This window comes from Rhinatrema bivittatum, chromosome 12, assembly GCF_901001135.1.
Source record: "Rhinatrema bivittatum chromosome 12, aRhiBiv1.1, whole genome shotgun sequence".
Classification (NCBI taxonomy): domain Eukaryota; kingdom Metazoa; phylum Chordata; class Amphibia; order Gymnophiona; family Rhinatrematidae; genus Rhinatrema; species Rhinatrema bivittatum.
The window spans coordinates 11,847,551-11,859,627 of NC_042626.1; the positions used below are offsets into that span (position 1 = coordinate 11,847,551).

The 12,077-nt window shown below is 47.8% G+C and overlaps 1 protein-coding gene across 2 annotated transcripts in view; it reads right to left on the minus strand.

The window, feature by feature from the left end:
* Nucleotides 1–4,841: 4,841 nt before the first annotated feature.
* NGF (nerve growth factor) overlaps nt 4,842–12,077 on the minus strand; it is a 50,400-nt gene continuing 43,164 nt past the window's right edge. For both annotated transcript variants that reach the window (XM_029573594.1, XM_029573593.1), the window contains exon 3: nt 4,842–5,752. In XM_029573594.1, the coding sequence (XP_029429454.1) occupies nt 5,009–5,740 (732 nt within the window). In that variant the 5' untranslated portion in view covers nt 5,741–5,752 and the 3' untranslated portion in view covers nt 4,842–5,008. The remainder of the gene's footprint in view (nt 5,753–12,077) is intronic.

Genomic DNA, 12,077 nt, shown 5'->3' on the forward strand with positions numbered 1-12,077 from the left:
GACATGTCTCAGAAATGACCTCTGACCCTTCGCTCAGGCCTACCCATGCTAACGGGCCTTGCTTCACTGCCACTAATATTTCTGTGGTCTCCGCCCCAGTACGGGGCAGGTCGGGTTCGGGGTGGATCCGGCAGGGTGTGCAAGGACCGAGCAGCAGGCTGGGTGTGACACTGAAGGCCTGGATTCCACTGCAGCTTGGAGCTCAGATATGAGCAAGGCCACTGCCGTCACGCAGCCTTAATTCAAAGAGTGAGGTGTCCGTGCACGATTTTGGGGAACCCTATCCCCCATCACTACCAGATAATGCGAATCAATGAAATAAATGGTTGCTTAAGTTTATCAAAACAATTATTTGGTTAATAGAGCTAGTCTTAAGAGAAATGGCCAAGGCTGCAATGTTCCTGGTGGTGGTTTCCTTACCAGCACTGTGCATCAAGCCGTGACCAATTCTGGCACTTACGTTGCCCCCTTCACATGCCCTTAATTCCACAAATCCTTTCTCTACATGGGAACCGAGTTAACAAGACATTAATTTAATAGGCACATGGCCTTGCCTGCTATCTGACTTTCTTGAATTGGCACACAATCAGGTGAAGTGTATGTGTATATATATATATGCATGTATATATCTATCTATCTATCTATCTATCTTTATTTCTTTTTTACGATATCTGCCGCTGCCAGCCTGTCTGTGAAAGGCTCTATGAATAATGCATCCTACGTCCGTTGGGACAGGTTCTGCGTAATGCTAGGTGGGGCTGGTGACAGAGTGCTTTGTGTAGTCTAAATACTGGAGCTGGTAATTACAGAGTTTCAGGGAGTTTATATGCGATACTTTTACACCAGAGAATAATATTACACATGGCGGAGAGATGCCTGGGCCCTAAATTAGAAAATGTAATACCTTTCAGTACATAAGGGGAGCATGGATTTATCCTTTTATTCTTTTGACCTGGCAGTTTCCTCCTTCCGGCTCATTTGGAACCAGGGCCGGGGACTTGATTTTTATAACTCTCCGCCTCCCCTCGCCCCCCCCCCCCCCCCCCAGCTCAGCCCTGCCATCGCAGACAGAGCCCTCAGCTGGGGACCAGAAAAGGCGGCTCCCTCCGGAACCCAGCAAACTCAGAGCCTACGTCTGACCACTAGGTGTCGCCTTCAAGCAAGGCGTGTGACTTCCTACCCCCGGTCAGTTGACGGACAATGCGGTGCCCTGGGCAAGGGATGCTCTCAGACTGACTCCCCCGGCTTAGCCACTCCCGGGGGTTGTGAGCAATGCCCCAGCAGTCATCCTCAGCCCCGGATGGCCAAGGGGACAGAATTTCTGCCCCAGGAACTGAACCATGCTCTGTTGCATGGCACCGATCCGCCACGCTGGCCCAAGGGTTATTTTAAAGACTGTGTTTATTAATCGATTGGCTCTGCCTTCTCATGCGCACTGGGCAGGGGGCTTCAGCGATATCTTAGCAGACTAATTTCTAGTGCCTGCTAGTGACATTTTACCATTTGCAGTGGAGAAGGTAAAATAAAGTTGCCTACACTGGCGGCCAGTGGGACGGGAGAATCCATCACCCCGTAGGACACACAAGGCGGATTCTCTTTTTAGAGGTTCTCCAGGCATCTTTCTGTTCCCTGGGAAAATGTTTAAACATTAAGCGGTGCTTCATAGGGAGGGGGATTTTAGAGCAGTCTGCAGGTACTTTCTCACTGCTTTCCCAGCCCAATTCCAACCCCTCAGGAATGCCTCTTCCTCGGGTGGATAAAATGGGGTTTTGGCGCATACTTTCGCATGCTCACTCTCCCTCCGTCCCCAAATGATTTTCAAAGCAATTGGTCATGGCATGAATGTGCACCGATTATAAAATTCCCCTGCTTCTGTGGCTCAAATCCGATTTTACGTGTCTGTGCGCGCCCACGCGTCAAATTAGGTGCACCTAGGCTATTTTATAACATGCACACGTGAGTGCACGCATGTCATAAAATCCCCGTGTCTCTGGGGGTGTGTGCCCATGCATAAGTTTGAAAGTTACCATCCCTGATTGTAAGCTCTTATGGACAGGGACTTATCCTCCCTGAATACTCATCACCATTGTACAGCGCTGCGTATGTCCAGTAGCGTTATAAAAATGATAAGGATTATTTGATGGGGGGGGGGGGGGAGAGGGGATCAAATATAGAGGGAGATAAAAGACGGTAAGAAAGGGGCGAATATTTGTAATACAAGAAAGCCAGAGAAATAAACCAGCATCATTCTTTGCAAGCCATTTTCTTATCCATGATATGGAAAAGCGACGACTTCCGTGATGCCGCGCTACGGGACAAAGCCTGCGTACATCACGCACGGGTGGCTGGTTTGGAATCTAATAAATACTGACTGTATGGAAAGACCCGCGGGCTTTCACCTATAGCACAGTCTGAGATTTTCAAAACCACTTATATTTGTTCTCCCTTTTAATCCCCCTCTACTTGATGGTAGCATTCGCAAAAAACAAGCAATTATCTTGTTCAGGAAATCCCAGGTCACTATAACCCTTCCCCTCCGCCCCCATCGTACTTTTCTATATTTCATGCTCATACCTGACAAAGGAATCCAGGCAGGGGAGACCAAGGAAGGCATTTTGTGTCTTATGCCATAGGGATAGCCCTTGCCTTGGGTGGTGATAGGTTTCTCAGCTGGCAGTGTTATTCCCGGAGATATCTTTGCTATCCCGTGAAACACTCAGCTGGAACCCTTGGTCACTGATGGCTTTATTTAATTTTATTTGGTAGTGAATCTTTAGCTCTTGGACCAAGTTTCCTGTTATAAGGACTACAGATCCCACTCCAGGTCCATGAGCCTCTCTAGCTAGAGGTGAAATGGGAGCATCCCGATGATATTGAGTCGGAAGAACACAGAAAAGCAGTATTTTTGGCTTTTCTGTGGTGGCTTGGAGCGCGTGAAGACTTCACATGAGCTCTGGGGCTGGCATTAAGTTCATGCGTATTGGGTGCACAGTGATTTTTTTGCATCAGGGGTAATACTTAATAGGCTCATCTACGTGGCATTTGCATGTGATGAGTGCTGTTGGCTACGTGCTGGTTTGGATGTGCTAATCCCATTATTGCATTGGGAGTTAGAGCATCCAACCGCGCCTCAAGCTGTGCGCTAGGCTGAGCGCCAAAGTAAGAGTCTATGCCTGGGGGAGCCCCCCCCCACACACACACTGGCCCTATTGAATGAACCCCTACCATGTAAACTGTCTGTACAGTTCAGCTACTGAGATGAAATATTTCAGGCAATCTGAAATGCAAATGGGGACAGGTTTATAGCACTAACACAGCCCATGCTATGGTCCTTTCAACCCCATCACCAGCCAGCAAGACCAGCAGCTTCAGTATAATTAACATTTAATCAGATCTCTTTAGAATCTGCAAAGGGGACGTTAGTTGAGATCAGGCGCCAACTGAGTCCTCCTTTGAAAAGAGCATAAAAGGTTTGTGATGCTGGCAACCCTTAGAAGCATTGCTGGGGATAACTTGATAGGCAGAAAGAGGAGAGTTTGCAAGCAGCCCGTCAATGGATGATTTCAGCCAGAGCCACTCTTCATGGCATTGGGTGAAACCCAGAATGATGGCGTCAAGCCCTGATGCCTTCTAATCGCGCCACCTGGAGCCTGCCTGGCAAGGTTTCAAGGCTGAGGCAATCGGCTCGGTCCCAAAGCTATTGCCGTGCAAGATCAATTCTCCAAGCTCTATGAAAGCGTGCTGCCTTCGACACCTGGTTTAAGTTGTCAGGTGCGATATTAATACGCTGAGAAAGACTTCTAGCAGATTCTGTAAGAGCCAACACCGTGGGAGAATTCAAGCTTGCATGGTGCAGAGGCAAAGGGACCTTCGTTGTAGGGGAAGGAGGGAGAAGATCGCAGATCGAATGAGACCTGGGACCTGGGACCGCACCGTAGACTTGGGGGAGTGGGGTGGCGCAAATGATTATTTTTTGCCAACATCATCTAAATATGCCCACTTTAACCACATTACAGCAACCCTGGAAGATGAGCCGTCTCTTGATGCTCTGTTACCAACAGTGCTGGTCACAGAGGCTGCAGAGCCCGCTCCCTACGGGACAGAGGAAGCAGCTCCCAGTAATGTTACACAATGGGTTGTTTACGTGGCACTGGTGCAGACTGCTGCGCTCAATGCACATAATGCATGGATGTTGTTTCCTTGTAACCTCTCTAGATTTTTAGATGGTGCGGGCTGGAAATCTCCAAAAACAATAATCCCCCCCCCCCCCCCCAAAGCAGACCGTAAGGGGCCATGCAGCAGGATTTGTATCTGTCTCCTGTGCTGTGGTCTCATAACATTTCCCTTTCTGATGGGGGCAATTAAGCAATAGCGACCAATATGGAAGATGAGCCCTAACACTTAAGAGCCCTGATGGAGGCTCTTAGACAAGGCCAAGAGCCCATTAACAGGACCTGAACCCTCCTGCCAGAGGCTGTAAACAACTCAACATTTTAATTCAAATAAGCCCTTCCAGAACTCTTGTGTTCAGCTCGCTGTGCATAGCTCAAAGGTCCCTGACAGCGGGAGAATGGGCCCAGGTGAAGTTCTAGGCCTCGCCCATGAGATCTAGAACATTGACTTGAGGTGGCCTGAATAGGTTCATATACTCAGTCCTGATTTTACCCTAACGCATCTGTGGCCTTGTGGTTCCTGCAGGCTCAGCCTGTCCCTTAGGACCTGAAGCCATCTGGTCACCGTAGAGTAACTAAGGGCTATTTCTCTGGCCGTTCTCTCCCGAATGACTAAAACCAGAACTCAGCTTGCAGACCAGCTGAGACATTTTAATAAAGCACACAGCGTAGTTTCCAAAACAGTTTAATAAATAATGAGGCTCTGTAATTTTTTTGTTTGGTTTTACTGTATAAACTATAAATATACCATGCAGTCCATATAATTTAAAATAATTTACAGGCTGAGGTAGGGAGGGGGGGCTGGGAGGGGGGAGGGAGAAGGGGTCCATTCTGTCTCAGGATCGCCCCGTTTTCCTGCTGAGCACACACACGCAGGCGGTATCGATACGGATGAATCTCCAGGCGGCCTGTTTACCCTCCATCGTCAGCGCCTTTACGAACGTGTGGGTGGTGGTGCAGTAAGAGTTCCAGTGTTTGGCATCAATGCCCCGGCACCCACTGGACACCGGCTTGGACTCCCTGCACTTGGTCTCAAAGAAGTACTGCTTAAAGACGCTATTGTTTATGTTCACCTCTCCCAACACGGTCACCTCCTTCCCCTTGATGTCGGTGGCTGTGGTCTTCTCGCCCACCCACACGCTGATGCTGTCGCAGACGGAAAACTCGCCCACGTGCACGACGGGGTGCGCAGTCCGCTTGGCCCGGATAGTCCTGTTGAGGGAGTCATCGCTGTCCAAGTACTCCAGGCTTTGTAAGTCCCCCGCCAACGGAGGCGGCTGCGTGCTGAACAAGACCCGAGGGGAGCGGAACCTTCGCTTTTGGAAGAGCTTGGGGTCCACGGTGATGTTGTGGGCGTTGGCCGTTGCATTCCAGCCTAGCTTCCTGTGGGCGCTGGGGTGTGACGGCGGGCTCTGAGCTTCTCTGGTGTTCTGCAGTGGTTTAGTCCGATGAGAATTTGGAATGGTGGGTTCTGTTGCAGAACCTCCTGGAGCATGGTCCTCTGTCTTTGGTGCTGCCTGCGTGCCGATCAGGAAAGCTATAATCAGAGTGTAGAACAACATGGACATTACTCTGTGCACCTGGAATAATAAACAAAAGAAAAACGGTTATAAGCTTAAAGAAAGGACTGCAGAAGTATTGTGTAATGTGTGGTCAAAGTCATTCCAAGGCTCAGACATTATTGTTACATAAAGTGTCTTGGTGGCTGGGAAAGGTTGGGTAGCAGTGTTTTAAGTGCCAGATTTAAGGATCTCGCAAAAATCGGGTAGGAAACATGCAAACATTTCGCAAGTCAGTTTGCCTGTGCAAAGACTTCTCTATTTTCTACGATATTACTAAACAAATAGGTGTCAGTTGGTCCATAGTGATTGATGCGCAGTGCAGTCATTAAAAAACGACATGGAAAGTGCTTATAACTTTAATTTCCTTTGTGTCTTCTTCTAATCTGAAATGATGGGAAGAAAACGATATCATTTTGTTTGGGGTTTGTGAGTGGTAAAATGCGGAAACAAAACTAACCCCCCCAGACAACCCCCTCCCCCTCAAAAAAACCGGCAACATATTGAAAACCAAAATTATGTTTTCCTATTGCAGCACCCAGACGAGCTGCCTTCCTCTCTGGTTCTCTAGCACTTTGGGTAGATCAGCAGATAAATGATCAGACTTAAAGCAACACCAACTACCCACCCCCAATGTCTTTTATTCAATCTTTCAATCCTGTTCCTACCACTGCTTTGCACATCTGTCCCACGTGAGCTTAAATTCCATCACAGTCCTGACCTCCACCACCTCTGCTGAGAGGCCACTCCTGCTCCTGGGTCATCACTTTCTTTGATTCTCAGGAGATCTATACTTAATCCAGTACTCAAGACCCTTCCCTTCTCTTTCCAGCAACCTCTATAACAACAACATAAGAAGTGCCCTCTAGGGCAGACCAACGGTCCATCGAGCCCAGCATCCTGTTTGGGTCATCAGGAAGAAGCAAACCAACAGAAACGAATGGGGAGATCCATTCCTTATCTTCACTCCCGGCATTAAGAGGGGGTATTTAGCAGGCCTGCGCTGGTGGGACGGGGTGATCCAGGCAACTTTTAAGTGCTTTGTCTCGGATAACTAAGCACTTACCAGAGTAAAATTGTTAATTGAAAATGTCTCCTCCCTATCTTGGGTGAAAGAACCCATTCCACAAAGGGAGGGGGAGGGGGCAGGGAGGAGGGCGAAGATGGCAAGTAATGTGTCGGAATTTCATTTTGAAATCCCCCATGTGCCCTTCATGGCATTGACTCTGTATTCACTCCAAAGCAAGTGCAAAGCCCATGGGTATGGAGGTACCCATGATGTTAACTCCAAATTTTCAGAAGGGAAACTCTGAAAGAAATTTCCTTTAGAAAGTGAGCTGCAAGCTTGCAAACTCAGCAGAATTTTGGAAAATGTCCTCCAGCCTAATAGTTCTAACAGACTTTTTTTCCATAAACTTATCCAAAGAATTTTTAAACCAAGCTATGCTACTTGCTTTGACCACAACCTCCGGCAGCAAATTCCACTGCTTGATTATGCGTTGAATACTCCTACATTTGTACTAAATCTGTTACCAGTTTCGTGGACTGTCCCCTTAGTCCTAGCATAATTATTAGTACCACAATCCAAACAGCCACCAGAATTTCTGAGCTGCCCCATGCTCATTGATATAAGACTTCAGGAAGGTGGGGAGAGAGGGAAGGGAGGAGGTACGGGGGCAGGACAAAACACTGAAAATCTGTGTATGAAAGCACTGCAGGCTGATGACCGGAACAAGCTTGGTTTAAGCACCAGGCAGAAGTCCCGCAGTGCTTCTTCATGCACGAGTTTTTGATTGCATGATCTTTTCCTGTAGACATTTTTTTTTCCTTTCCAAAAACGGCAGGAAATGAAATCCTCCAGCGAAAGATGCACTATTCCAAAAATGAGCCAGAAAACCAAGACGTGAGCTTTGTTTTTTTTTCCTTTTATTTTTATTTAACTTTTACCTTGTTTTTAAACCTGGGCCTACCATAATTCTCTTCCCTGTTTACCAATTATGGGGAAGCTGCTCAGGAGGAAATCTTGACCTGTAACTTGGTTCCCTGTACTAGGGACTGAGCTAGAAGGGCCACACCTCTGACTCCTCCCGCTGGCCATTTTAATTCGGCCCATTTAAATCTGCCTGGACAAAGAGGGAGAATGGGATAAATGGATGGGCCAACAGGCGCATGCTTCTGATTGCATAACTTCCAATTTAAGAAGTCATGAAAGTGCTGGTAGTTGGGGAGGGGGGAGGTATAGAGGGATGACCCTCCAGTAATGCACATTTGACCATCTCTTCCACATTTTCGAGGCCTGTGCCTCTACTATTCCAACCTTGGAGGAAGACGTCTACAGATTCTGATCCCACAGCCCAAAAGTAGGAGCTATTTTCTTCTAACATGAAGTGGAAGCAGACGGGGAAACACTTCACTAGAAAAATAGGATGAAACCGGAGTGGTGGTGCTGCTGGCTTGGAAAACTGGATTTGAGTCTAAATGATGAAACTGTCCAATGGGTTTTCTGTGATTCCTTAGTGCTTATTACTAATGCACTGCAAATAGCGGTGAACATGCACAACACTAATAACACCAGGCTGACCCCCAAATTCTTTACAGGGGTTTTTCAACAATGTACACAATCAATATTTTGCCACACAAATCTACATTTTTTTTGACGGGGTGAATAAACATGTGGATAAAGGTGAACCGGTAGATGTAGTGTATTTGGATTTTCAGAAGGCGTTCGACAAATTCCTGCATGAGAGGCTTCTAAGAAAACTAAAAAGTCATGGGATAAGAGGCGATATCCTTTCGTGGATTACAAACTGGTTAAAAGACAGGAAACAGAGAGTAGAATTAAATGCTCAGTTTTCTCAGTGGAAAAAGGTAAACAGTGGATGCCTCAGGGATCTGTACTTGGACCAGTGCTTTTCAATATATTTATAAATGATCTGGAAAGGGGTGCGACAAGTGAGGAATTCAAATTTGTGGATGACACAAAATTATGCAGAGTAGTTAAATCTCAAGCGGATTGAGATAAATTGCAGAAGGACCATGCGAGACTGGAAGATTGGGCATCGAAATGGCAGATGAAATTTAATGTGGATAAGTGCAAGGTGATGCATATAGGGGAAAATAATCCCTGCTGTAGTTATACGATGTTAGGTTCTATCTTAAGTCTTACCACCCAGGAAAGAGATCTAGGCGTCATAGTGGATAACACATTGAAATCGTCGGTACAGTGTGCTGCGGCAGTCAAAAAAGCAAACAGAATGTTGGGAATTATTAGGAAGGGAATGGTGAATAGAACGGAAAATGTCATAATGCCTCTATCACTCCATGGTGAGACCGCACCTTGAATACTGTGTACAATTCTGGTCGCCGAATCTCAAAAAGGATATTGTTGTGATGGAGAAGGTACAGAGAAGGGCGACCAAAATGATAAAGGGGAATGGAACAGCTCCCCTATGAGAAAAGACTAAAGAAGATAGGGCTGTTCAGTTTGGAGAAGAGACGACTGAGGGGGAATTGACAGAAGTCTACAAAATCATGAAAGGACTTGAACAAGTTAATATAAATCGGTTATTTACTGTCTCAGATAATAAAAAGACCAGGGCAGGGGGCACTCCATGAAGTTAGCAAGTAGCTCATTTAAAACAAATCGAAGAAAATTCTTTTTCACCCAGCGCATATTTAAGCTCTGGAATTCATTGCCAGAGGATGTGGTTACAGCAGTTAGTGTAACTGGGTTTAAAAAAGGTTTGGATAAGTTCTTAGAGGAAAAATCCATAAAACTACTATTAATTAATAAGCATTAGTAGCTTTACATCTATTTAATGTTTGGGTACTTGCCAGGTACTTATAACCTGGATTGGCCACTGTTGGAAACAGGATGCTGGGCTTCATGGACCCTTGGTCTGACCCAGTATGGCATTTCTTATGTTCTTATCTTACATTCTTATGTCCAACACAACATTCAGCTTGCCGAAATGCCAATGTATTTGTGAAGCAGTATCTATTTACTTCATCCGACTGATAACGTCAAAACTTAATGTGGCTGCTCAGAGTCTTGCTAGCTTAAATTAACAATGAATATGGCCCCGGGACAGACTCCCAAAAAGGTTAAAGGCAGCAGAAATTTTAGAATAGGGCAGAACAATCTGACCTCTAAACTATCTGCCATACATGCTTGCACGTTTCGGTGTTTGGAGCATGAGAATGTTCTGATCAACGGAGCGGCACACCAGAACCTGGAAGGAAGACATTTCTTTTAACGCGACCGGCCTCAGACTGGAGAGCAAAACATTGATTGTCACAGGTCAGCCAACTCTCTTTCTTAATTGCACCATGCGCTGGGTCTCAGAATCGGGTTACTAAGCTAAGCGTGCAGAAATCAAACCCCATGACTTGAAGACGCAACGGAGAAGCTTGTAACCCTACCCTCTCCCCCGCTCCAAGTCTTGTGATCTAGAGTTTGGGAGGTGGGAGAAGACCTGGTTTTCATTAGGCTAACCCCCTTGCTTCCAACAAATTGATCTCAGGGCAGTGCAGAGCACAAATTCCGGCGTCTGAAGAAACCTCTGTTTTCCCTTGCTTGGAAAGCAGTGGCTGAAGCCTTCTGCCCCACAATTACTTGCAATCAGGGCTGGTGCTTCCATTAGGCAAATTAGTCGGTCACCTAGAGCACCCACATTTTGGGTGGTGTTGGGGGGCTGTGACAAGGCCTAGAGGCGATACTGCCAAAGAAGGGAGCACTGAGCTGGCGTGGCCGCCAACGGGCAAGCTGGGGGGAGGGGGTGCATGACCGAAGGTTTGCTCCAGGCCCTGGGAGCAACCTCTGTTGGCCTCCCACACACCCAGTTAGAAGCAGCACATCCTCCTGTTAAAAGGGGAGACCCCTGAGAAGCAGCCTCCCCCTCCCCACCGTTAAACCAATGCCAGCCCATGCTCGGCCACCATGCCGCACCCGTTACAGGGCCAACAAAACCCAGCTTCTGGTTTCTCTGGGTCGCGGGTTGTGGGACACGGCCTGTCCTGGAATGCAGAAAACTTCAGACCGGGGCTTATCTCCCTCCTTCCGGCGATTTGCTGAAGCTCTTCCTGGTATATCCATTTCATTTCTGTTGGAAACAAAATCTCCTTGAAATTGGAAACACTGAACCCCCTCAGGAATGCTCCCGTGTACTTTTAGCCTCCAAGAAATATCATCAGGGATGCACCGCCTGCCATTTCTTTGGGAATTCTGACCCCTTCCAGTCACCGGAAGGGGCGGACTCCAAGGGGACTCTCTGACCCCCCTCCCCGTGACCTTCTCCATGATTTGACCTGTGCTGTGCCTTTGGGGAGGGGGAGGCGCCGTCTCTTCCCTCGCCCCGGGCAGCAGATTGCCCTGAGCCATCCTTGGCTTCGGGGGGGGGGGGGTTACGGACGCATGGCCCACCATGCGCCTTCAGTCGAGAGCTGAGCTGTGCGCTGGCTGCGGCGCTCGCTACTGCATCGGCCTCTTTAACTGATGAACACCGACGCCTGGGCTCCAGGACTCGCGGGGGCTTTGCTATCAAAGTCCTTAGGTCACGGGTGGTTTCCAAACTCAGAATTTCTTCCACGCCCCTCACGGCGTTAACTGAATGCCAGCCCCCCCCCCTCCCCCCCCCCCAACAGTGACCTCGTGAACTCTCCCACCACTTTCCGCCGTAAAGATTGGCTCCTTTGTTTGAGGGGCAGGGAAGCAAATCTTCTTGAAAAATACCAAAAGGGGTCCAGCATGAGACGGGCGTGGATAACACGTTCTGATCTTTCTGGCCGACGCAACAAAGCGCGGGCAAGAAAACCGTGCATCCAGACCGGAAGCCCGCATCTCTACCTCGCGCGCATTCGCCTCTCTTGGGTGCTCGACGGAACCGGCGAATGAGCCGCCGCGCTTAAAAGGACGCGCTAGGGATGAATTGTCCGTCCATGGCATCGGGCACCCAAGAGACGAGGCTCTGTGTGGATTAGGAAAAGGACGCTCGTAAAATTGAGGGTCCCTTTTCCTGACCTGATCACCGTCAAGAATTTATTTATTTTTGTCCATTTTGCTGCTTTCTGTGGTTCCTCCTCATCTTAATAATGTGGCGAGATTAAGTCAGAGGAACCACAGAAAAGCAGCATTTTTTATTAATTTATTTGATTTATATTCCAGTATTTTCTGCTTTTCTGTGCAGGTGTTGGGCGACTCAAGACTTAATGCCAGATCCCGGGCTGGTGTTCATTTTTGAGGGTTAAAATGAGCGCATCGGGTGCATGGTTATTTTTTGCTTCGGGGGGGGGGGGGGGGGGATACCAGCTCATGGCCTCATCAACTTGGCATTTACATGTGATGAGC